General features: G+C 34.5%; 1 protein-coding gene across 1 annotated transcript; it reads right to left on the bottom strand.

The window, feature by feature from the left end:
* Positions 1–434: 434 nt before the first annotated feature.
* On the bottom strand, positions 435–18,822 carry LOC110369886 (connectin). Its single transcript, XM_049844113.2, has 3 exons — positions 18,667–18,822; positions 2,828–3,907; positions 435–1,506 (listed from the first exon to the last, which is right to left on the bottom strand). The coding sequence occupies exons 2-3, from the start codon at positions 3,882–3,884 to the stop codon at positions 1,022–1,024; spliced, it is 1,542 nt and encodes a 513-aa protein (XP_049700070.1). The 5' UTR covers positions 3,885–3,907; positions 18,667–18,822; the 3' UTR covers positions 435–1,021.
* Between the last annotated feature and the right edge of the window lie 8,787 nt (positions 18,823–27,609).

Raw genomic sequence — 27,609 nt, 5'->3', positions numbered from 1 at the left:
AACATTCCGTTCGTCATTTGTTTTATTTGTAACAATTGCATTAACGGTTGGTTTGATTTCGATTACAGAATTTATTATAGCATTAACATCTTCTATTATATCGGCATTTTTTTTAATGCTAAACCTAATTGCATTATTTGTACAAAGGAGATCATCGTTAGTAGAAATATTACTTATCGTTCCATTGAAATAATCTAGACTCATAACTTTGCTTTCGTGACTCTTAGAATCATTTTTTGCTTTTAGAATTTGTTCTCAAACTTTTATATGAAGTCCTTATCTGGAAGTCTAAAGCTTACAACATTGAGCTGCTAAACATCTCTAACTTTTGTCACGTGGGTGTAGTAGCAATTTGTTCAATTTATTATCATTGTCTTTGTAATGACAAGGTCGTCTTAAAATAGCATTTACAAATTTTATGGAAACCCAATTGATATGATTTTTCGGAATATGAAAGAAAAATAAGCTAAACACTTACAAAAAATAACTTTTTATGGGTTTTCAACTAGTTGGAACATATCCAAAATCCCATAGCGAAGCATGATACTGACATTATGGATCTAATTATATAACACTGGGTAGAACATTAAACTGGGCTTTCAATTACACTTACTAAGAAATAATTTAATTAAATATCTAAACCAGTCTTTTTTCTTAAAGTCTAAAAATCAAGCATCATAGCAGAACATGAAAATTATAAGCTTATAGTGCTGAAATATTCGATAAAGTTCAAGAAACAAACAGTAAGCTCGAAAGCCAAATATTAATGTTTCGATTCCTGATCTAATATACATACAAAAGGAAAAATATGCAAGGTGATAATCTTATTACTTTCGAGGCCATTAAACGAGCGATCGTTGCCAAAGGAGCTAGGATAATTGGTTCTATAACCATTACGTGACCCACTTTAGAATTAGCCTGTTGGAATTATAATACAATGCTATTTATTTTTGCCTCTCGCTGAACTTTTCCTTCTATTTCAGCACTATTAGAAGAGCATCACACACTATAAATATTAAAATTAGAATACACTTATTGTTAGTAACGTCACTACCAAAAACAGTTTTGGGAGAACTCGTAAGCTTGTATTTGATTGCCAGTAACTTTCGTCCTTAGACGAGAGCATCAGAGAGTCTTCGCCGCTTCTAACTAGCTCGCGGGGACAAGGCAAAGTTTCTACAGGCATATTAACTATTGTGAGCTGATTGGCCACGACTGGTTGTACAGTTGGTTCGAACTTATATTGATTGTCTTCATACATTTCTTCTTCATTGGCATCTTGTTGTAATACTTCTCCGTTTGCTTCGATCTCGTAAAGTTGTTCGGATTTTGCAGGCTTAGCGTCAATCATTTGGGAGTTTACGTCATTTGATGTACTCTCAACTGCCTCGCCTGTACCTATCACACAAGTGACACTGTCTAAAGCCATTCTTAGAGGCTCGCTTTTCGTTTCATTTCTCAGAATTTGTATCCATGATAAACGGCAATCGCAAGTCAGTTTATTACCTGTAAAAAGAAAAAGTAATTTAGTTAATGACCTCAAGAAGCTCCGAATTGAAATGATGACAAATGTGATGCTAGGATTAGGTAAGTTAGCAAATCTGCAAAATACACGTTAAAAATAAGATACATGATCGTCTGAACATAGCACTGCAAAGTTTTTTTTTACAAAAAGAAAAGGAAACTTAATTATTCAAGTATTGTTCAAAACTTTGACAGTATTCTAACAAAAAATACAATATTCAAGTAAATATTTGAGATGAAAAGTTATAATCACATAATATGATGGGATTTAAATTTTATGCTCTGGTGAGTTCAAGTTCAGATTTCTGCGTGAGTAAGTTTATTTTAGGGACGAGCAAGTAAAACAAAGGGTTGTTATGATAAAAACATCTGCCTGAAACGTTGAGTATGTCTTTTGACTTTTTTATAACTTTACATTAGTTTAGAATCTAAATGGAATGTAAAAATACTAAAGCCTGACATACGATATTTATACACTTCGAATAGAATAAATACGCGATTTTATCTACAGATTAAAACTTTTTCATTAACTCTTTTTATTGTTTAATCTCTCATATCGTATGCATGAAGCATCACACTATTGTTATCTACATTTCAAAAGTCTAACTCAAACTTATTTCATTAAAACCCTCAATCATTACACGCACGTGCCAATTTAATCAAAATGGAAAACACCGTGATGTTTGTATTTAATAAAACTACGGCATTGTGTGAAAACTCGACTTATTGCAATAGCTCTGTCGATAAAGGGAGCTGTAACACTCATTAATTGTCCTTAATGCTAAGGGTGCTTTAGTAGGGGGATTAAACACAGGAGGGAATACCCCAATCCCCATTGTTTGCACTAAACACACTTATTTAACTTCCCAAGAGTAACAGACATGCTGTGTGCCTATTATTCGTAAATACATGTTACTACCAAAAATGAACGCGTAATAACATCATAATGGAAATGTAATGTCGTTCATTTTGAATAATCGCATTGACAGTGATAGAATTGAATATTTCCCTGTCATAATCTAAACAGTGGTGTTTGAATTTTTTGTAATTATTGAGGGGAGCGTGAAATATACACCTAAGCGATACTGGAGGGTCAGTATGAAAGGTGTGTTAAAACGGGCAAATAATACCCAGAATTTAAGAGATTATAGTGCAACGATACTATGTGTATTTACATAAAAACACATGTTAAAAATACTTCTAGGACTAGTTAGAGAAAGTTTTAACACATAATAAATATAAATAAAAGAAAGAAATGGAAAATGCCATAGTTTAGAATTCCAATAATAAAAGTAAAACTCACCGCTCAAATACAGAACAGAATTCTTCATTTTCAAATTCTCCAATATCGGCTTTATTGTCTCGTAAGTAAAATGTTCTATCTCATTGTTCCTCAAATCCAATAATTCAAGACCGCGCACACCTTCTAATAGCCCCTCATTAATAGACTTCAATTTATTCCCTGTCATAGATAATTTCTGTAACAGAGCGAGACCATCGAAAGCTCTTTCAGACAGAAATTTCAATTCATTATTATCCAAAAGCAGCTCGTTAAGATTCCACAGCTCCGTGAAAGTTAAATCGCCCAACATTGACAACTTGTTGGACCGCAGATCCAATCTCGTCAGATTAGCTAAGCCCCTGAATGTGTCTCTAGTCAGAACCGTAATTGAATTAGCCTCCAGTATCAAATCGTTTAATACGGTCAGATGTTCAAAACAGCCGTCGTGCGCTAGGTTGATACTGTTAGAAGACAAATCCAGATATTTGAGACTCGGCAAATCTACGAACACGTCCCTTTGCACTTCTGTTACTTTATTCTCTTTTATAGTTAGGTTTACGAGCGACGGGAGATTCGTGAACGATGAAAAGTCCAATTCGGTTATTTTGTTGTTCATCAGAGTTATTTCTTTTAGTGTGGTTATGTTTGAAAATGTTCTTTTCTCAATCTTGTTAAGAGTAGCGTAGTGTATGAACAGCTTTTGTAATCGCTTCATGCGGTGGATGACGTGGAATGGGATGAATCGAAGAGCTCCGTCAGATCGAACGTTAAATGTTAGCTTTTCCAAATATGGCTGAGAGTTGAAAGTGGACCATATTGGATCGGTTTCATCGATACCTCCGTTGAAAACCCAGCAGTCGGCTTTTGTAGCTGTTTTAACATCGCTGCTGTCAGTGCAATAGCAATGTACTTTAGACTCTCTGTTCGTTATCTCGCATATGTTATCTTTTACTTGCGTTCCATGGAACCTCCTTTCAGTTTTATCCCTGCGTTTTTCATTTAGACGGCTTTCAGTGTAGGATATTTGCACTGAAGTCAGAGCCAAAGCTAGGAGTAAATATTGGACGACGGTCTCCATGTCCCCCTTGCCTTTTCACTAACCTGGAACAAACAAAAAATAAATTAAAGAGTTGCTTTGAAAGCGCCGTAGCATAAAGTCCGGTTGAAATAATATAGCTAATACCATTTTTTGCAACTTTTAATAAATTCCTGACTCGGAAGACGCTTGGTGAATATTAAGATAGCAGTTTTTACCTCTTCCTACATTTTTAACAACATTACGTACTACTTTTTTAATATAAGTGGTTCGTAAAAGTAATGTCCTAAAAAACAAGTTGTAGTCAAATTATATTAAATAAGTTCGTCCATATTCTGCGCTAAATAACAACCAGGCTCCACTGTAGGCAACTGTTATAAATTTACATAATCACTTAAACAGGAGGCTTTAAAACAATGACTCAGCGTTGGGTACTTTATTACCAAAACTGATCGTAATTCATTCAGCCATTGACTTGTTGGAGTGGGTATCGGATGTATCGCATGCACTCAGCCTAATTTGTGGGGAGGCGTGTAATGAACGCACCGGAACATGTCACGTGACTTTGAGTCATTTATGCTGCATTCACCCTCTGGATATTCGGCGTTTTTGTTATCATTTTTTAACGTAATTGCTTTGATAATATGCTTTCCAATAGGGGAATGGAATATGACGCGTCATGCGCCTCTAGCATAACATTGTCTATCATTTTGTTTATTTAGGAGCGACTGTTCATTTTTTTAGTAAGCCGATATGGTTTACATCAAAAATGTCTGTGACTTAAATAGACTAATAAAGGCGAGCAAAAACAAAAGGGGAATTTCGTACATAAGAATTTTAAAGCAACTAATTAAAACTCCAATATGCTGTGCAGCGATTTTTTATTACAGCCATTTTCTCGAAATAAATTAACAAAACACAAAAGCATTGTCGTCAAAAGAAAATTACACATCACGAAACTAGCTCATCAGCGTGTTTAATTAAAAGCGTTCTTCTTTTTCACGCGAATGAGGCGAGTAATCAGTGTGAGAGAGACAAAAAACTTTGTGTGCTGACTTTTTTGTTCCTTCGAAATGGTTATTAGGAATTGAAATTTTAAGGGCATCCCTTGACGCGCTCGCGACGCTTTTAATTAAAGGGATTCTTAGATCAAGATGCTAAAGTTCGGCACTTAAGTCTTTTGTTATTGTAAAAAGTTTAATATCGTGCGAAGATTCGCGAATCATGTTTGCGTTTTACTTTTTAAAGCAGCTTTGTAGAACGCCTTTGTCTTGTGAGTGCGCTCCAAGTTTTATTCGAAATGTTCTTTTCATTTTGATTTTGAGTAATACCATTAATATTAAATAATGAATTATTTTTGAGCGTGGGTTGCTAATGAAATCTAAGAAGGCTCATCGATCTACTGAAATATTAAATGTTTTTTAACTGTGTTTAAAATATGAAATTAATCACAGCTTTTGATATAAGAAAATTGCCATTTGTAATAATATAACTTTTATCACCTACTTCGAAATTGCAATATTTATAAAAAAAAAACAAATGCCAACATTATAATGCAAACTACTTATAACTCCAACTACCGCAGAATCCATATTCAGAGCTCACAACAATTTCATTACGAACGTTTCGTATTTCATAACAAAAGAAAAAACCAGAAACCTTTTCTCACATTTCAAAAGGAATCGAATTCTTTAAAATCATCACAGTTACCGTGGCGCGATCGTTGAGACCGCATTCGATCGAACTTTTTAGGGTTCCGTACCCAAAGGGTAAAACGGGACCCTATTGTTTTCGCTCCTCTGTCCGTCCGTCCGTCCGTCTGTCTGTCTGTCACCAGACTGTATCTCATGAACCGTGATAGTTAGAGAGCTAAAATTTTCACAGATGATGTATTTCTGTTGCCGCTATAACAAAAAATACTGAAAACTAGAATAAAATAAATATTTTGGGGGGCTCCCATACCACAAACGTATTTTTTTTGCTCTATTTCTAAATAATGGTACGGAACCCTTCGTGCGCCGTCCAGCCGTTTTTGCGTGATTGAATAACGAACATACATCCATACATTCTCACAAACTTTCACATTTATAATATAAGTAGGATATTAGTTTGGATGGTACGGAACCCTACGTGCGCAAGTAAGACTCGCGTGGCCGTTTTTTTTTTAAATTTAATTCTGCCTCGAATCGCGCCCGCAATACCTATTTCAAGTGAAGTTGTAAAAAGATACTCTAGCAAAAGTTCAGCGTTTCGTTTTGGGACCTTTTGTTTGTTCCTTTCTTTTATTTACACTGTCTTGAACAAAACGTGTCTTTATTCTTTTTAATAACGTTTTGTTGTTTGTTTGATTTATGTTTAGAGTGTATTGACAGAGGACAGAAACAATAATACACTTAGATATTAATATGTTGGCTCGTGTAAGCTTTGGGTGGCAGCAAAAAATGAGTTTTGCGAAATTAGTAATTTTGAATGCTGATCGTAATAAAATGTTCGTAGGCCTTAATATTTCAATACAATGTCAATGGACAGTTACGCGTAGCATTACTTTTACTGTAACTCCTTAAGCTCAAAGCCACGTCTCTTTATTCGATTTTACATACACAGCAATAATATGAAAACCTCAGTAAAATCGGACAAAAAAGCGCATATTGTACACTCCATTAATTATATGAAATACATAGTGAAACATTACTAATTTATGTGATATACATGACTGGTCATAAATAATATAATATTATACATTATTTAATGTACATAGTTAAAGCTTTACACATGTGTATCCTACCTAAAATCTGTAACCGTTCATTGAAAGCGCTTTTACATAATATTCAAATGAATATTGTCTGACGCCTGAACCGCGAGTTATTTTGTACTGTAATTAATTATTCATAAATAATGTTATAAATATTTATATCAGCTTTGATGTGTGTTATAATAAATCAGAAATAGCTAAAATAGAATTTGCCTACATGGATTTTTTTGTTATTTGATAATGAATGGTGTTAAAGCTAATTTCTCTGTTGCTTATGATGTTATGTCGTTTATAAGGTTCCACTACCAGTTTCAATGATTATAAATTACCTACACTATAAATGGGCTATCGTATACTGGTATATTTTCAAATGACAACACAATTTCTCAATTTCTGAATACTCAAATTCCAGTGTCGAAATCAAATATTTTGAATAAAACAGATACCAAAGAGAAATAAGGTTATACTTTGAGATATTATCTGTAAAGATTTGCCTTTAGGCAAATCAAAATAGGTATATTTTTGTCCCATTGATCCAGACAGATAAGTAAAAAAATAACCTACTTCTTTCAAGATGATTTAATCTCAGTTCTACTATTACAAAGGTCTTTGAATATCATCGTAAAAAGCTTTTTTTAAACAAAGTAAAACCTTATTCACGAATAAACTTCAAAACAAAACGTTATCCCTACAATAAAAACGTAACAATCCGTAAAATTAGTTTCATTTCAATTCAAAAGCTGCCCCATATTATTAAATTAACCCTTAACAAATAAAAACTAATGAAACAGAAAACTGTAAAAGAAAATGTTTTTTAGGAAATTTCTCACATAATTTGAGGAGACAAGTGTGTAAAATCACTGCTTTGATCTTTGTCACGCTCGCAAAATGCCACATTAAAATAATACGAGCGAGGTACGTGCTTACTTAATGTTAAGCTCTGGTTCCATTAGCCGAATGCCCGAACGTTCGAGAACGTTGTGAGCTTTTATCGCAGAATTTGTTTTGATAAAATATTACGCCTTTTTGGCTTCTGAAAGCACTCGTTTTGTGAAATTATTGGCAATTATATTGAATGGTCTGTTGATGGTTAGTGGGTTAGAACTGGTTTCGTTTTGTTTCACATTTTTCCTGTGTCGAATACGAACGATTTTGTAACTGGTAACTCAGTAGGGTTTTTTTAATAAGGTTCTATTATCTAATATTTGTCAAAACCTTGACAGGTTATAGAGGTACAATTATATTAATCAAACAGCCGAAAACGAGGCACATTATTGAGTACCCATAAACGTTCGTCCAGTGAAATCACAGCCTAAATTCAATTAAGAGGATTCACTGACATTACGAAAATACCCGAAAATACTCAAACATCGAGGAAATACCCGGAATACTCGAAATGCTCGGATACGCTGTATTATGGTAAGCCTTATCTTTTTCTACTCAGATGGAAATCGTCTTAACCTTATAGAGTAGGTACGTTAATCTTTTAAGAACATTGTCTTTTACGCCATTTTGGATCTGATGCCGAGGGAATTGGAACATACCTGATAATAGGATCCAAGGATTAGAAAGTAAATAAATTATTTTAGAGATGTATTTTAGGATTCTGTGAAAGAAAATAAAAAGTGTATGATTTAGATTGAAAATTGTTTGAATTTAGTTTAGGTGTCTATTAATAGTTTTCGTTTACTTTATTAGGCCTTTGTGTTGGTGGAATTTTAATCAAAATTGTATTTATTATTTGAAATACTTATTAAATTTAAGCGTTTTGAAGCTTTCTATAAATAGGTAATTTTAAATCTATTTGTAGGTCCAATCGGAATCCCAATCGGTGTCTGAGAATTATTGCTTAGAAATGGCAGTGTATTATTGTCTTATTGTAAATCTAGTAACCGTTTCTTTAAAAGAAGCAGGAATACTTGTATAAAAACACTCCTAATTTTGTCCAGCAAAAACTACGTAAAACCCAGAGTGCATTCGCACAAATTATCAACGCTACCTGCCTATTTATTTGTACCTGCACCTTTTTCAAATAACCCTAAGAGATGTTTTTTCAAACAAAATCCTTCAAATTTATCACTAGGCACGTTTACCTGTCGTTTTGTATAGGCACAGAATTTTACCTGCGGCTGGAATTCTTTGGGCTTATTCAATTTCTTTAATAGGCACACAGTGCGGTTCTCCGAAGTAATTGTGTAACAAGAACTCTAAAAGTGCCCTTTGTATTTCTTTTGCGACTGTCACTTGTTAAGATAGATTTTGGCGAAAATGATGAAAAAATCTTGCAACGGATAATTGTGTAAGTTTCGTAGAAGCACGTTTTGGTACCTTGCAATTATATTGTTAGGGTTGTAATGTAAATCAATTGTCCAATGATACGGTTTCTGAGGTATGTCACTTTACCTACGAGAAATGTCACAAAGAAAGAAGATTGAGTTCTTCTTCTAATAAGCCCTATTGAATGCCCAAAGCCCTACTATATGTGTAATCTTGTAAGCTCTATTAAATGTCCACATAATTAGGCCGCTGCCTCGAATTTTGCGGGCAGCGGGGCGGCAGCGGCGGCGGCGCGGGAGCGGCAGGATCTTACTCGTATAATCAAATGGACCGGCCCTCGAATACAGCGGCGCGGGGAGCGGGCAACGAGCGGTGAGCTCCAGTCAAACGGTGACCGCCCGCGCCGCCGCCGCTGCCGCCCCGCTGCCCGCAAAATTCGAGGCAGCGGCCTTATACCAATGATGCAGAGATACTATGGAAAAGATTGTACATTATTTTGTTAATGAAATCATTCAACGACATTATAGCCAATTCAAGTAATAGATGATTCCAGAAGGCCATAATTCAAGACTTACTTGAAGAATACAGCGCGTCCATTCTCATTACATAGCCGTAAAGATACGCTATAACATTCTCCATAAAGAAGACTATAACTTAGCCAATGATGTAATCAACGGGATGACCTTGACCCTTCACGGTAGCTATATACTTGGGTCAATGGTGTTTTTATCACCAAGTGGTATAAAACAATGAGAAGGAGAATAACGGAACAGTTTTGGTCTAAAAAACGCGCGAAAATTGGGAATGTCTTTCTTCCTAAGGAAGACTATAACTTAGGCAATGATGACCAACGGAATAACCTTGACCCTTCACAGTACCTATATACTTTGGCCAATGGTGCTTTTATCAACAAGTGGTATTAGAAAACAATGAGAAGAATGACTGAATAGTATTGGTCTGAAGAGTGAAAATTGGGGATGCCATTTTGAGGTGTTCAATTTTTGGATCCATTTAATAAAGGTGACCCAAGTGGCTGATAATGGGTTCGGCTTTTTTTTAATCGAGAATCCGTTGAAATGAAAAAGAGTATAGTGGGGTAAATTACGGAATATTGCCTTTGCGAAGATAATTATCTGTCAAAAAATACGTGGTAAGGGTAACTGACGAAATATATTTTTTGGAGTATTTGATAGAAATATATTTTTCTACGAAAAGAACAATGCTATTAGGGATAAAACGCACACTCATATCGAATATACCAGTCATGGCATAAAAGCTGTATGTACCAGTACTTTTATTTTTATTTATACGTAGAATTAGTAATACTGTTTCTCGTGGTTACTCTCGCGTCCTAACGTCACTACTTTTTGCAAACAGAAAACTGAGTAACTATACCGTACAAGCAATTTCATACTTTATTCCAATTGGTTCAGCCAATTTACCGCGAAAGAACGATAAACAAATTGATTTCGTTTTTGAAAAAATGTATTTTATATATTTTTATTCTTTCATTCCTTTACTCCATTTTATTTCAATCAGTTGAACCAAACAAACAAACAAATTCATTTCCAATACTATTAACGAGTTTTTCCTCTAAAACTGCCAGAAAAAAGGCCATATTTATAAATAGGCTTGGTGTGAAAGCGGTAAGCGTGTCGTAAGTTCCTGTCAGAGCCAGTAGGCCTTTCGTACGGGTGCATAATGGAAGCCGCCTTTAGGCAAATTTACGGCTTTAAGGCTTATGAATGGATATGGCTTGGTCAAGACAGAACTATTTTGGAAACAAAGTAAAGGGAAGAAACTTTTGGTGTTTGTTTTCTATGGGAATGTGGTGTTAAGAAAGCTAGTTATGTAGTAGTTTCTGATCCTTAATAGATTAGACCATTAATAGATTGCTGACTTACAAGTTTAGTAGTTCTGAGTCCATACGAAAAGATGAAGTAGATAAATTCAATGCAGTTTAAGATTTTCCATTTCATAAGGCTGTTAGATACGGTTCCAAAATTATAGGAATGCTCGTAAATTCCATAGCTATAGAAAATTGTGCCTTATTGTTACCGAGAGTTTATTTGTTTTGTAACTATTAAATTCGGAACAAATAAAGTCTATATTTCTATAAATTACGTTGTTTAGTTTTGCAGTTAAAATCCCCGTGCCACAATAAATGTAAAGGCTTAACCTGTAGCGTTGTATCGGTATTTATATGTTTGTATGTGTGCGGTAACAGGTGGAATAAAATCTAATGCATTTTTATTGCCTTTGAAATACAATAAACAGTTCGGGATTTCAAACACCTGAGTATTTGTGAAATAAATTCATATAATATTACCATTTGTAGAAACGATTGCAAAAAAAATTGTTTGCAAATTAATTGGTGGTTTTAACTTGAGCTAATTAGTAATGTTAGTTCATTGTTTGTTATATATGTATGTATGTTTGTCACTCAAAAAAAGTCGTGGTGGCCTAGTGGGTAAAGGACCAACCTCTCAAGTATGAGGGCGCGGGTTCGATCCCAGGTCAGGCAAGTACCAATGCAACTTTTCTAAGTTTGTATGTACTTTCTAAGTATATCTTAGGCACCATTGACTGTGTTTCGGATGGCACGTTAAACTGTAGGTCCCGGCTGTCATTGAACATCCTTGGCAGTCGTTACGGGTAGTCAGAAGCCAGTAAGTCTGACACCAGTCTAACCAAGGGGTATCGGGTTGCCCAGGTAACTGGGTTGAGGAGGTCAGGCAGTCGCTTCTTGTAAAGCACTGGTACTCAGCTGAATCCGGTTAGACTGGAAGCCGACCCCAACATAGTTGGGAAAAGGCTCGGAGGATGATGATGATGTTTGTCACTCTTTGACAAACACAAACACACTTCGTGCAAACAACTGAAAGGATTTTGACCAAACTTGACTGAAATATAGCTACATCAGAATAATAAACTGTCTATTTTTATTTCAGATGTGGAAAGTCCCTCGGTAAGCGGATAAAAACACTCATTGGTAAGTCAAAAATTAAGAATGATTATTATCTACCAGGAAGATTATGCTGTTGACTAGTGAATACAAATATCAATATATTCTTTAATCTTTTTATAAAAGTTTCCATTGGATTCTAATAAAGAGTTACATTCAGGTCAAGAAGCACTCGCTATCACTTGAGACCTTTCAATTTCTAGCATTCCTAGCTTCTTCATATTTTGAGGAGCTCAGTTCAACCGTCTCAATTTAGCAATTGTACAACGTAGAATTCTGAATTCTGGGAACCAGAAGTATAAGAGCACACTGTGAACTTTTAGTTGGCCGACAGTTTGTTCGGGCTTATAAATGAGTATGAAAATGAATAATAGAGTACGCACATAACAACGATTAGGTATTTTGCCGGCATAAGAACGACTGAAGTTTGATTGACACCATTTTCTTTAAAATATATATTTTTCCAAAAATCAGACCAACTTACTGTCGTCGGCCGACTATTAGCGAGTACTCTTATTGGAATTGCTCATCAGAAATTTCTCAGTATTATAGTCTGCCATATACCTAATAGTTTTGACTCCTAACATTCAAACAACAATTCTATTTATAAATCTCATAGATCCTGTTATTGGTGAAATGTGAACATTATGCTTTTCATTTATTCAGAAAGTTAATACGATCTCATTGTTGTAAAATTGCGTTTTTGGCAGAATTACGTTATTTTGTTGGTGGGTGAATATCAAGTTGAATTTCCATCATCATCGAGTATTTAATTTCAATAAAAATCAGGTCAGTGGTATAAGTAGATCTATACATTTATCCGTCAAACCTTCACACTTTCTCCTTTATAAATTCTAAGCAAGGATGTTATAAACGAAACTTTCACAATATAAACTTTAATAAAGAAAAGACAGTCGCTGCTTATTTCTAAGTAAAATAATAATTACAACAAATTTCCCAGTACTATCTAGCTTTATCTCACTGATGGATCCCGCAAACTTAGATCTTAACTTTGACGAATGACTTACTAAGTCTTATTAAGTGAATTAAGTGTTTCAAATAGACGAGTAGACTTACTTAGCACAATTAGAGCTTAAACAATTAAGACGATAACGACGGTAGATCTTTTACTATTAGGCGTTAAGCTGGGTAGTTAAATTGTTGCTGATTTGAGAGAAATACACTATAAATTATCATTAGTGAAATGTCCTCTGCTCTGTCTTATATTACCTAGCAACATTATTTAAGCGGTAGGTACTCATTTCATTGTCTTACCATTGAAGTAATGAGCTCTAAAAACTTAAAAGCCCAATAAAAAATAATAATTTTAATTAATAAAGTTACATTATCCAATTTTAGCAACATGATGTCTTTAGAACCCACGCACTTGCCTAGAATTATGTATGTATAAAATTACCTAATAGGCGTATTCATAAAATTCAATCACGAACTTTATTCAAAACGTTTATCTTACTATCTATTCACGGTATTGTTCCAAGTTAATAAGCCAAAAAACTTTTTGCGTTTTCTCTTTGTTATGAATTTATTTAATAATGTTTAAATGTGCTAACACGCCCACATTATCACGCTCGCATAGAAACCAATAGAAAACTTATAACAACTTCAATAAACTCTTGCTGGCGTTCAATTCTTAGTATAATAGCAGACTTTCATAAGAATTATTTTAGTTTTGAAAAATCAATAGCCCACGGTACTGAAACTTTGAGCCGATCAGCATTAATTATTATTCTTTGAACAGTAATTTTCAAGTTGTACCTCGAGTTATTAATGAGTGCTTAATGTCTACAAAACCTTTGAAGCGTGATTGAACTGTAATCGTAACTTTGATTTATGTAATCGCGATGAGAATTACAAATTAGGTTTAATATAGCAGTTTTCAGATAGTTCTATTTTTCTTCGCTTTTTAAATTCAGAATGCTTTTTTTTTATTTTTCTGGCCATTCGTTCTTTTTTCAAACGGTCAATGTTGTAATTTTGTTTTAATATAAATTGTATTGTTACTTAAATAACAGACTTAAAAACATGTGATTGCTCATACATCACAGTACAAAGTTTGAAATACATCTCTGTTCTCAGCCCATCCGTAACGATGCTATTGTATCTCGTATAGAGAAATAATTCAACACTGTAAAGGAAATTTGACAGCCGCATTAAAACAAAGGACTCTCGTTCCTATTCTTTGGACGTTAAAGTTGTTATTCGAAATTGTGTTTTTATGACCCTTTAGTTCTAGTGATGGTCTTCATCAGAGTAGAGAACTCGATTGAAGCTTCCAGTCTTCGTTTTATGTGCTGTTTGCCGGTTTTATTTCTAAAAGCTGGGACGGCAAATGGCTGAATAAAGACACAATACATTACGTTTTAAGTCGCAACAAACGTGAAACAAAGGAAATAATTAATTTCGTTTTGGTACCTTTTTATTTTGTTGGGCTCTTAATTTTTGCTACGGAAGTTATTATGTCAGCTAGTTATAAACTTTATTTTATTATTCATTTTTTATAAACTTTATTTATCATTTTCATATTGGTAGGAAATGTAGTAAAGAAACAAAAGCCACAGGTAAGGCCATCGTCTAATACTAGTATTCTTTGATCTCCAAGCACTTTCAGAAAATATATTCAAAAAACCTTTTAAAAGATACTTATTTAAGCATGACACTTGATGAGCCCTTTATTTTCTATTAAAAGCCTTTCTCCGTTTATATTTTTACTGAGTAGCCATAATATTTTTTTGCAATTTATTTTTACAAAAGCGGCCTCTTTTGTTTTTTGTAGTGAGAGAGCCCATTGGCGAGCCTGAGGTTCAATCAATAATTTCCATCCTTTTTTAAGTCGTAGTTATGAAAAATTAAAACAATATGAATGTTCATTGATATCCCATTCTTCGATTTACTCCAGACAGCTTCTATCTATCCAAAAAAATTAAGTATGTGGTAATAAATTCAGATTAAAATATTCTAATGCCACATCGTTGAAAAATATGGCTCTCATTAGATACCGCTCTTGTAACATCTATTTACGCTGGGTTTAGTCTGGAAAATGGTTCAGGAACCAACCTGGTATTCAAAGGATAAGATAAAAGCGATAATGTCTTTTAGAGACCTGCTTAAGTAATGTCTTTCCCGTGACACTAAGTCGGTATGCATACTTCTTTTTCACAGAGCACTGGGTATGTATAAGAAGAAATGATGCCTCAGATATATTTAAAGTGATAAAAAGTGAGTTATGAGTATATAAGTAGCGCATTGAGACCCTTAGCACGCGGTTGAAGTCGCAAAATGTACTTATTACTCAAAATAATTGTAACAGATTTTATTTATCAGAATGACATAGCAATATTGTTGCCGCTTGATTTATTTGATTTCTAAAAGCTATGCACCTACTGAACGTCAAGAAAATTTGATACACATGGACCCATTTCAATACTGATGTAAAGAAATGAACACTGCGTTTACTTTCAACAGAGATTTCACGCGATATAATGCTTTTATGATCCTCAACATCAATCAAGATAAACAAAATCTCTTTTCTTAGAAATGTTTCAATAGATACTCTTGCCTTGGTGGCCCAGTTTTGTTCAATCTTATCGTATATAGAGTATAATGTCTTGTTCATAGATATTGGAGCTGCATTGAATTCTGCTGTCTTAACAATGAACACTAAATTCTTATCTGTTTTTTTATCCGACTGCCAGTAAGAGTTATTATTTAAAGTATAAAACAGTGCAATTGTTTGTGAATATCTTTATCGCATGCTCTTATTGCGAGTCTTGTCTAGATCTTTCTCAATTGAATGGAAGCTACGAGAATTATCTTCAAATGAAAGTCTTTCATTCAAAAGCACGTAGAGTTTCAGATAAGAAAACATTTGCTTCATCGATTTAATGCAATTTTATTGTTTAAAATTAACACAATGCCTCCAATTTTTTAAATATTTGTTTTACTTGTTCCACGTTGAACTTTCTTTAACATATATTATAGTCAAAGTCATTTTCTTTTTTCAAATAGGTCTACAAAATCTCTTTCGAAACGTCAAATTAGTTGCTAGTATAATTCTGTATCATCAGTTTTTTTCTAAACACGTAAATAGCCGCATCCGCGCGTCACTCGGGCCACGCACCCGGGTTTACCGCCTCCCCGAAGCCTCGCGAACTAATAAACGAGTGACACTAATTGGTGTTGAGCTTCCCCGTCTTTGTGGACGACCACTCACAATGAAAATTCTTTAAAAAAATCTCTCCAAATACCTCTCAGCCGTATTTCTTCCGCCATTTATTAAAGGCCAGAATATTACACGTAAAGAGCCTGTCTTTACATTTTTTTTTCTAAAGAAATTCGCGATGAGACCAATTTCGGACCGTGAATAGGAGTAATTGACTTTTTTTTGGTCGTATTATGTTTTTGTGTGCTTATATTGGATTAGGTCTTTCAAGTACACAATAATATAATGCCTGTCTGTGTTAGCTGTCTGAAAGTTTGTGAATCCTTGAAATATATTTTTGTTTTTCTTTGTAGTTATTTGGAATTTCTAGGTGTTTATACTGTAGAAATTAGTGTAGCGATAAAAACGTTCTGTTTTTGTTTTAAGTATTTCGTGAAAATGTTTCGTGAGGATTATCGTAAAATTAATACTCAATAAGTGACTAGTTGGCAGTAGCTACAATATCTATGTACCTACCTCTATGTGTATGATATTTTTTTTATTTTATATAAATTGGCTACAGATACAATTTTTTTTATTGTTTGTATATCCTTCAAATTCACAGCTTCAAGAAAAGAACCACCCAAATCTGCTATAAATAAATCAAACAAGGTTTCCCTCTACAATAACAGAACCGAGCATAATGTAATGAAATCCTATTCAGACTCGATAATACAAGTCCAAATAACCTAAGGCTTGTCATACTCGATTCTCGATTGTCAATGATGAATTAGATTTATATCGATCGTCGGATAATCTTTGTGTGCGACAATGAATAGGCTGGCGGACATCAGTCGTAAGAGCTAATACAATCATTTGATAAAGCTTGTATTGTGGGGAGATAGCTTTTGACCGTAGTTTGACGAGCATACATGTAGGTAGGTGTATTATGAAGGTAATATGCTATATTAGTCATATATTACTTATTTACATTACATATGTATGAATGTGGAAATGTTTTTGATTTGCTGATCTGTCCCGTACAGGCGAAACTACTGAACCGATATGAAAAATTCTTTCCGTGTTAGGAAGTTATAAGTACTGTCCCTGAGTAAAATAAGCTAGGTATATTTTATCCAAGAACGGGAAAAAAATTCCCCGGGACACGGTTAAAACCGCGGAAAACAGTCAGTGCTATATATATTTATATTTTAGCAATTTCTGCAAAAGTAGCTTAAAATTTAATTCCTATATCCAATCATTCTTGAATATTTAAAAAAAAATCAGGCATGCGTTTTCACCAAGCGTCAGCCAAATTCAGTCATAAAGTTTAAATAACAATATCTAAAAAGGGTATTGACATTAACTTTGGATAACTAAATGCGACTTTTATAACTTCATAAGTTATTTCACAATTTCTTCTGACATTTCATAGCTTGTTGAACTTCAACAATTTACGGAACGTAAATTCTTCTCGCATAAAATGTTCGCACTGTCAATTATTGCTGACAAAAATTATTGAATTATTATTATTCAATTTTCAAAAATACCTAAATAATAACATTTTTATATAGTATCTGACTTGTATAAAAATACTATTACTTAAGTATCTATCTAGCTTGCTGGAGTACTGGATATAGATGTATGTATTTTCAAAATTGAATATAATAATGTCCTAACATATTGTTACTAGACAAACAAATATGTGTATCACAATAAGGGATAACGCTAATAAAAATGTTAAGTATATAATACCGAAAAGTTATTAATGTTTCAAAGTCTTCACTCAGAAAATTTCTCAATAAAATAATTTCAGGCCACTATTGACCACAAGCTTTTCCAAAAGGCTGCTCCATTACCCAAATCCCTAATCCTTGCAAATATGCCATTCCATTCCATTTTCAAAATTCAACTTAACATAAAATATACTGCTACGACCATATCACCTATCTTAATCCATAAACAACCAATAACAGAAAATCAGTTCCATTAAATATAACCAAAATATTTTCGTCCCGATTACTGGCACATCACACTCGGCTTCGAAAATTGAAATCTTCTGTATCCAATATGGCCAATACTGCAATTGACACTTAGACAGGCAGAGTGGTACACATAGGTCCGTAATGGATTTAGCACTAAGAATAGACTTGGTGACTGGTCTGTGGGATAAAGGGGCAGCTAAACAATGGTATCAGGGCGTATATCGAGCAGAAGACGGATGTGTGAGGCTATATAGTACTGCAATACGATGAATAAGGACAATTGTTTGATTATTAGGAAGACTGTTTGAGAATTGTGTGTGTTTGATATGAAATTAAATCGATGGGACTGGTCAACTATATAAATAAATAATACATAAGGGCATACATGAAGCTAAAATAATAACTTAATTCATCAACTAGAAATAATCCTTTTCCGTATGGCAAGGGAAATGTTAACAAAATATTTTCCGACAAAGACGCTGAATAAAATATGAGCAGTAAAATCAATAGGTTAATAATTGATAAATAAAGATATTGTGGAATCCATCCAAGGACAGGGTGTGAATAAATAACCAAGTCGTCAAGTGGCCTCAATTATTGCTGACCGTTTATAAAATACACCTCACATATTTCCGAAATAAAAACATAATAACACAAAAATATATAAAAAAAAATTAAACTCTTACCTCTGAAAATCCCAATACGTCAAACACACAATACACAAGTCCACAATTTTTTTGAAAAAAAAAAATTACCGAGTTCGGAAAACGAAGCTACAATTTCGTAAAGTTGAGTTCACGAGGGGAGCGAACGCGCGTGCTTCCCTTATCGAGAGCTAGATGATAACTGGGCTGAACAACGCGGGGCGTGGACTCCCGAAACTAGCGGGGAGTGGATGCGTTTAGGGGCTGTAATGGACAGCCAAGGTAATGTAAATAATTTAGGGTGTACTACAGATAAGAGGATTTGCTATGATTTTCTGAGCATAGAGAAATGGCGTGTACAGAAATAATTATAATACTCCTTTCCAATAATTTTACTTCGAATACTTAGCGAATAGGTTTTGTAAAAACAGAACAGTTTTTTCTGTTTCTGTTTTTCGAAGATTTTCGCTTCTCGAAGTTCAACAACTTTTAAGTTGTTGAAAGCTTTTGATTCTTTTTAATATACTTATTTATTGATGCTTTAAGTGTTATATAACTACTTATCAGATTTTGTCGTGTTTTACTTATTGCGAATTGCTTGTTAGAAAAATCAAGGAATTCACCCGTCAAGTAAATCATCCACATATATCCTTGCACAGATTTATTTACCTCCCGTAAAAAGAAACACGGCACGAATAATTAAGTTGCTCATCTCGTGTCCTAAGTCAACAAATCAGTCTCTATATGGTTAAGGGCTGCTGACCGCCAAATTAGGATGGAAACATGTACCACTGTTTATAAAGGAAATAGTCGGTATATATCTTCGAGGTCACATGATTAGTGGGGCTTATTACTTACTGTGCTCTCGACTGCTGGTTCTAATGGTGTCTCTTGGGAAGTGATGGGAGAAACTTCTACCTGTCTGAGTTATGACTGGACATCGGCTTATTCTTTCGGATCGGGTACTTACAGAGATGTGAACATGATAGTCAGCTTATGTTGTTGTGTAAGTGTTCTAATAAATACAGTGTTGGAAATAGGGGGAATAGGAGCTCTCTGGCAAAAGATTGGATTGTTTTTCTTAACAGTGCATGTACATATTTTACAACAATTTAATCCATTTGCATATATAATTACAGCTACAAATGATAGTTAACTAATCCAAAATATTGGAATTATGGGATAGTAGACATTTTCAAAAAATAACAATAAATACTGATTGCACATCAAAATCCATGCAATTAAATCAACCCATAAAAGCACTTCCGATAATAACCCAACTACAACGACTAAACAGCGTAATAAAAATTCAATACAATATCCTTTTGGTAGAGAAATTAATCAAATAATGCCATGTTTGCAATGAGGCGGGCTATAGATTGTTTAATAACATTATAGAAGGCAGGTGGCGTTGGTGACTCATCCGTTTATGAAGGCGCCTTAGGGCTGGCGCGTGACGTCATCTAGAAGACTTTATGGGCATTATTTCCTGAATTTTTGGTCGGTAATTTGTAGCACGCTTAAGGGGTAATAGGGTGTCTGAATTTCTTGCCATTTGAGTTGAGTTAAGAGTTCAGATGGTATCGTTGGTTTTCCTTTAACATTTTTGTCATCATTTGCATTGAAAAATGAACTGTTTCAAGAGTTCATATTTTATTTATTCATACTTTATGTACAAAATTGGTACATTGGCGGACTTAATAATTCTCAAAATCTCTGAATTATGATTTTCAATAATTAATCTTTTCTCATTAATTTCTCCATCGTGTCATCCCTAACTTATAATTTGAACGAAGGGTACGTGTGTCTAAACAATGGATATTCAGGCTTAAATCTAATTGTCTTTATGTAACAAATTATCAGAATTATAAAGCAGAACTCCAATACTAATCTAATGTTGGTATGGACGCATTCATTTTATGTTGCAGCTGGCCGTTTCGCGTTAGTAGTTTCAAGTAACGCTCTGTTGAAAAGTAGAGGAAGGGGCTAAAACTATTTGTTTTATAGACAAACGCGTTTCAACGATATCTTTGTTTTCTTTTCTGTGTCGCAAAAACTAGTGTGTAAAAGCTTGGATAGATTTTGATTTGAAAAATATTTTGTGTTTTATAGGATATCTGACTCTTCAGATTCACACATGTTAGTTTCGTAAATCGCAAATATGCAGGAAAATATTTCTTGAGATACTGCAAAGAAAACTTCCACCTGAACTAAGTATTACTTGAACTGTATTGAGAATGATGATAAGTTACTAATGACAAAGACATGTATTCGAGATTGCAATGGTGCAAAACCCCTTACCTTAGGTACCAAACACCAGATTAATTATATTATCTGCATCAATAAGGAAAGATCCAATTCACCTTCTAAGAGCAGCTCCTATGTACTCATGTCCGAAATCTTTCGCCAAATTTCCTCTTTCAGAGTAAACTGAGCGTCAAGTAGTCACGCACAGGTAGAATTTGTTCTCTTGTAGGAACTTCAGCAGTATAAATGATGTCCAAGTCACGTCCACTTGCATTTTAAGGTGTAATAAAAGTTGTTTCAGCGTCTTACGGATGTTTTACAGTGGTTCTACACTTATGTTAGTGAAATAGTCGTAGAAAAGATATTTTATTCACCAAATAGTTGAGTAATGAGTTTTTTGCTAAGATTTTATGTCATTTTGATATAATGACAATCAAAATCGGAGAATCAAATGAAAACTTTGGAAACCTAAGTTTTGCCTTAAGTCCTAACCCCGCACTAAGAGACATTCAATAGTTACATAAGTCACTCCTTAGTGACGGTTGTCGTATTAAGATTCTAATAATGAAATAGATAATCATTTCTCAGATATTTTATTGGCAAGGGTTATTATGTCTTTGGTTTAATTTCATGGTAAACGAGAGATCGAAGTAAATGAAAATGTGCACTGAAACATAAGAGATCAAGTTTGACCGTTGACGACGCAGCAACAGGAATAGCGTGTCAATTTGGCAGCCACACATTCTGCCAGGGAATTGATGGCTCTTGTAGCAGACGACATCTCAATAGGAAACCGCAAACCAGCAAATGAAGTTTCGGACGTTCTCGGTGAGGTAACGTGTCGACGAGTAAAATACTAGTCAGACGTACAGGCTGAAGTTTAATTTTAGCTACAATTTTGGGAATCCGATATTCTATTTATAAGCTTCAATTGAAGCTTTTATTGGTGTTGGAATGGTTTTGGTCGCAATATTTTGATCATGTTTTCGTTTTTACCTTTCAAGTGTCTTTATTTAGAATTGCTTTAGTCTGTTTTGTAAAGTATAGCTCCATTTGTGTCATTGCCTACCATCGTCCGTCTTATTCCTGTTCCCTCATTTCCATCAAGACGAGTCGGTTAATTAATTTCATTCACAAGATCCGCATCTAATTCCACAAATGCTGCAATAAACAACACAGGTATATTATACCTGTAAAGAGGCTAGTCTTTTGTCTAAATGTTCTATAATAAGATCTTAACGCCAGTTTTATGAGGATCCTTCCAACTACACTTCTTATTGTGTGTAAGAACAATGAACATTTAATAGTTGTTGAGTATTAGCGCGCTCGTGTTTAGTGTACGCCTCTTTTGTCAGCGTTTTACCTGCTTCTATTTATTCCCATTTTTGTATTGTTTGGCCTTTTTTGTTAAAAGTGTTTATTTATAACGTAACTGTGTTATTGGTTCGAGGGGTTTTGCTTGAGGGGAAAGACCTACAGCATTGAAATATACTCATAGTTTATTTATTTTATTTTCGCTACAATGTGCAGATTCTGTAACGTATTTGTAAATAATATTGGACACGTATTGTAGGGTCCGGAAAACAGCGATTCATTTTGAATTGACATTTTCAATATACATGCAGTTTGCGATTTACCAAAAATATTTCATTTAGAGCAGGAGTTAAGTCTGCTTTTGTATGATGCACTGTCAATCGTCCCTTAATAAACTGAATATTATTATTTATTTCTTACCTATACACGCGGATTACATTTCACCATACCAGCGTTTACAGGAACCGCTCCAAATCACACCTCATTCTAACTTCCATAACGAAACTCAGTTATGTACCTGTCACAGAAAACAAACTACAAAAGTATTCCGTACAAAAACGCATTGTCCTTTGCACTCCAAGAGCTTTTATTACTGAACTGCACGCAAAGACCTTATTGTTTGGCACTTGAAAAGTCGGAATCCCATTGTGTTCTTGAGAGATAGTCCCATTGCGGAAATTTTATTGTTTTCTTAAGCTTTTTACTAGAGAATTTTATTGCTGGATTGTTAAGCTGAGCTATTTGCAATTACTCGTTTTCTGTGTGATCTGAATTCTTAACTATTGTTTCTTTAAAGGAATGCGAGAAAAGACTGTCACTATGGATTGATAGATTACTGGGGAGCATGATATTATAAGAAACTGAGATTTACAATCCTCATGAATAAAGAAAACACTAGGTTTTTTTTGTTACTTGTCATAGTGAAATCTGGCATACTCAAGTTAGAGAATTTGACCTGTCATTCGAAGTTCAGTACAAAATCGAAAAATATAAAACTCCAACCCTGTATATAGCGAATCGTGTTACAAAATCAACAAAGGGAAAGGGCAACGTAATGACCCTTAGAAGCAATGACTTAGCCTCTTAATTCTACCTATAAAGCCCTTTTATCCTTTCCCCTCATTTATGAAAGGGCTAGTTTTCCCATCATGATGTTATGGTGTTTGATTTTTATTTTGTACGTAACGGTGTCCGAAATTCAAACTCATCACAAATTGCCATTTAGAGTTAATTCATACTCTTATTAGTTCTTCCTAAAAACTAGGCTCTCACATTAACAAATGCTTCTTGAGTTTTTATGTCGATGATATTTTTGAAGAAGAAAAAATACCAGAGAGTAAGTAGATTTACCAACAGCCCTTAAAAGCATTGTACTAATAAGCCGTCTCGAAAATACTTAGAAGTAAACTAAAAAACACAAAAGGTGTTAACACTGTTGAGTTCCTTAAGCCGCGAGTACCTAAACCAGTCTAAACCTTTTCACTTTACAAAATAACTGTAACTTTGCTGGCGAAGTAGACCGACTCGAACGACTTCTATTCTGTATACTTTATTATACCTCAAAAGACCAATCTTCATCATCATCAGCCTATCGCAGTCCACTGCTGGACATAGACCTCTCCAAGTGCACGCCACTGAGATCGATTTTCGGCTTCTCGCATCCAGCTCCTGCCAGCCGACTTGCGCAAGTCATCACTCCACCGTGCCTGAGGACGTCCTACACTACGTTTGCCGAGGCGTGGTCTCCACTCTAGAACTCGTTTACCCCGACGGTTATCGGTTCAAGACCAATCTTAATGACCTTCAAAAATACATGGGGAACAAATCCATAACAGTCCAAAATACAAGCTATAGGTACCCCAATAGTAACCGGAAACTTCCCTAACATATTAACGACCACTCTCAAACATCACGCTGTCACAAAGGGTACCGAACAAAAGTCGTGGTCATAATCAGACGGGTCTTATCCCACCCATTAATGCGAAATATCTTTTCAAAGAGGGAAAATAAAAAAATCAAAATATGTTATTAGAAATCTGTTCGCCCCTAGTTATGAAATTATGTTAATGTCTAACCTGACTTCTTAACAATTTTGAGTCTTATTGCTTAGAGATAAGGCTCATTATCGGTTGATTAATTATATAAAAGAACGTCACGGTGTTATGGTTCTTTTGATAAAGAGATTATTATGAGAAAAAATCTCCCATGGAGTTTTATTGTCTGTTGTGTTTGGACTAAAGTAATATAATATGAAGCTTTTGGTGTACTTTAATAAATGTTCGATATATAATTTAATAGTGGGTATATCGGATTATTAATAAAGGTGCATTGTGACAAAAAATATTTATTTGATTTTTATTCGGATCTCAGGGTGCGCACACGACTGGGATTGGTAGTGAAACGTGTCTTTAAATATTGATACCTCAATTGACATTGAATTCAATACAAAAGATAATATTTCACTGACTGAATGTAAGCTGATATGAAAAAGGGTGAAGTAATATTGCCTCAATAATTTGGCAAATAAAAGTGTCTTCTTCCACATGTATTAAGACAGGGACAAGATACACTCATTTTCACAAGCGTTTGCTTAATAGGGTATTTTTATCCTGGCAGGATTGACTAAGATTATTATGTTAGCCACGGTCTTAGAGAACAAGCGGGTTAATCAATGTTAATTCTTTTCATTAGTTCGGTCAAGTTTTAGTGGCTCAATAAAGTAGCTTTTATTAAGCATTATATTACATGTTGACTTTATACCGTTTCTTAAGAGATGTTTGTGGCGAAGAATTAGGCTCAAGGGATAAATTGAGTTTAAGATGCTCTTACCGTGGTCATTTTATAGATTGTTTGTGAAATTTAAATGATTGAACTCAAGTGCTATCTTTAACAATCATAAGAACGTTGCTCTGACGACTATCATCATCCTTCTGCCCAACTTTGTTTGTCGTCGGCACAGCAATGTTTGCTTCTGCCATACTCTTCTATCAGCCGTCATCTCACATGTCCTATTCGTTCAACTCTCAACAACCAGTATTCCCAAGAATAGCTGTATAATTATTATTATGTGAATACTTCAATTGTTAAGTATGACTTGATTTTTTGTGAAGATAAGGAATAAGGAATAATGAAGCTTACTGCTATGTGGTCGGGAAAGGCAATATGTTTTAACCAAACATTTTTTAGAACACCTAAAAAAATGCCTTTCACAATCAAAATACACAGTTATTCCTAGCAACCGAATAATTTTTAGTTCCTGCGGTCCACGTTCATTAGTATACAGCAAACTAGATTTTTAATTACACATACATTAACAATATTTATTTAACTCGGGCACTGTTTGTACGAGAGATAGGATTTACCTTAAAACAGTTTATTCGCCGACATACTTTGGATCTAGGCCAACGAGTTAATGTAACATGGTAGGATTTTCTATATTTTTTTTAGTGGAAACTTTTCCATGCTTTCGTAGTCGGGTAAAAAGTGGTGCTCGGCTATGTAGGGCCATTGGTACAACATATTAGGTATACTAATAACATGTAACATATAGGTATATTGCTCTATCTCCCATACTATATATTTGAATCACTTATGGACCCACTCGTAGACATTTAATGGTTACGTAAACCGTTCCTTAGTTCAGAATTTCTATGAGAATCTGACAATAAGGAGTGACTTAAGTAATCATTAAATGTTTCTGAGTGCGGGGATTAGAGTTACAGTTAGGTAAAAGACAGTTAACTTAGAGTTAAGTTACAGTCGCAAGGGTTGATCGGTCATAAGGTTAAGGAACTATTTGCGAGGTCAGTCAGTGAGTTCCGTCATGATAAGTTGCTGGGTCCCTTCTGTCAATGGAACATCTATGGCAGTCGTTACGGGTAGTCAAAATCCAGAATGTCTGATAACGGGAAGTCAGAAATGTTCTGCAGTTGATGGAATATGAACTTTCAGAAACTGCCAGTCCGTTTGAATTCTTCTCAGGAAACTATTATTTCAACAACATAACATGAATTCTGATATGCCTACAGCAACAAAAGCAATTTGAAATCATGTTACTTCTTCGAAACCTGTAGAAAATGTTACTTCACAAACTCGAAAACATTTCGGAATCCGAGAGGCTTCAAACTATATTCATAGTTAGAATATAACTGGATGTCAGTAGAATATCAGTATGTAGCTTAGTTTGTTAACAATCCAAGAGAGGTTACTTTTATTTAAATCAATTCTAGGACTACAACTATTGCAAAACTTAGGATTTCGATTGGCGAAATCAAGCATACAATAGCTACAGATTTATTTGCAGACTAGAAGTTTTTGGCTACATTATTTTCGCATTCTAGCATTTGACGAGAAAATTTTCAAAAATAGAATTTATATATTCGGTTTAGATGGTTCATCCAATAGTAATCATTCTACATGGTAAAATGATTTCCATTATCTTTATCATATCGTCTTGTAAATGACATCACTAGTCTACCAATCCTATTTTCACACCATTCAAATTAAAATCAGTCTCAACATAACCTGCAGTGCAGTTACATAACAAATTCGAAAAACTGTTCAAATAAACTGACGTAGATACAGCGGCCGAACGACATAAATAATGGGAACAGAACGGAGTCCCTAATTCCCATAAATCGAAATATCCGTTGGGCCACATCGAGCCGGCTATGGTGATAACGTATATTTATGGTGATGATGCGTCCACTTTGTCTGCGATGAAAGTACTCTTGAATGCTTGAATGCTGGTCTTTTTGGTGGAAGTCCCGAAGGACCAGAAGGATGAAAAGGACCAGAGTTGGTGTGAAGGGATGTTGTATGAATTTGATATCAGAATCGATGGAATTGTTTGGAATTTTTAGGGGTCATATTAAAATTCCAGGGTCATTTAAAATGACACTAGGTGAATTACAGTCCATACACGCTTAGATATAGGCCTTTACATTTTATTTTTGTGAAATCTGTAACTTAATATTTGAGTAGCAGCTGGTACAATTCACAGGTCAAACTTCTATTTACAAATACCTGGAAGCGAACGCTTCACGTTATCCATTCTCTAATTTGGCCACATACACAAACCGCATTGCCAGTCGAAGCTTTGAAAAACAAAAACTGATACTCGTTACTGGTCCTCAAAACTGTTCATGTTCAACTTCAACTGTTTTTCATCGAAGGAGTGTAATTCCAATCTGGAAATGTAATTCTCATAATCTTCAACAAGTGGAAATCGAATGAGTGTCCGTTAGACGTAGGAACTGGGAGATACTCTAATAAATGGGGCTGCGGGATTGGTATCCACTAGGGTAGGTATGTATGTCAAAAATTCATATATTATTGGCAACATACATGATGTACAAATTATGACTATTTTTAAACTAGTAGCTAGAATACAACCTTCCCTTACCTACCTTCCTTAACTTCCCT

Source organism: Helicoverpa armigera, chromosome 16, assembly GCF_030705265.1.
Source record: "Helicoverpa armigera isolate CAAS_96S chromosome 16, ASM3070526v1, whole genome shotgun sequence".
Lineage (NCBI taxonomy): Eukaryota > Metazoa > Arthropoda > Insecta > Lepidoptera > Noctuidae > Helicoverpa > Helicoverpa armigera.
Note: the sequence above shows the minus strand (reverse complement) of the source record. Positions and strands in the feature narration are given on the sequence as shown.

Coding starts and splice junctions, on each gene's coding strand:
- LOC110369886 (XM_049844113.2), bottom strand. CDS start 3,884: ATGGAGACCGTCGTCCAATATTTACTCCTAGCTTTGGCTCTGACTTCA. Junction 1,507..2,827: donor TTCTGTTCTGTATTTGAGCG/GTGAGTTTTACT, acceptor TTCTTTTTACAG/GTAATAAACTGACTTGCGAT.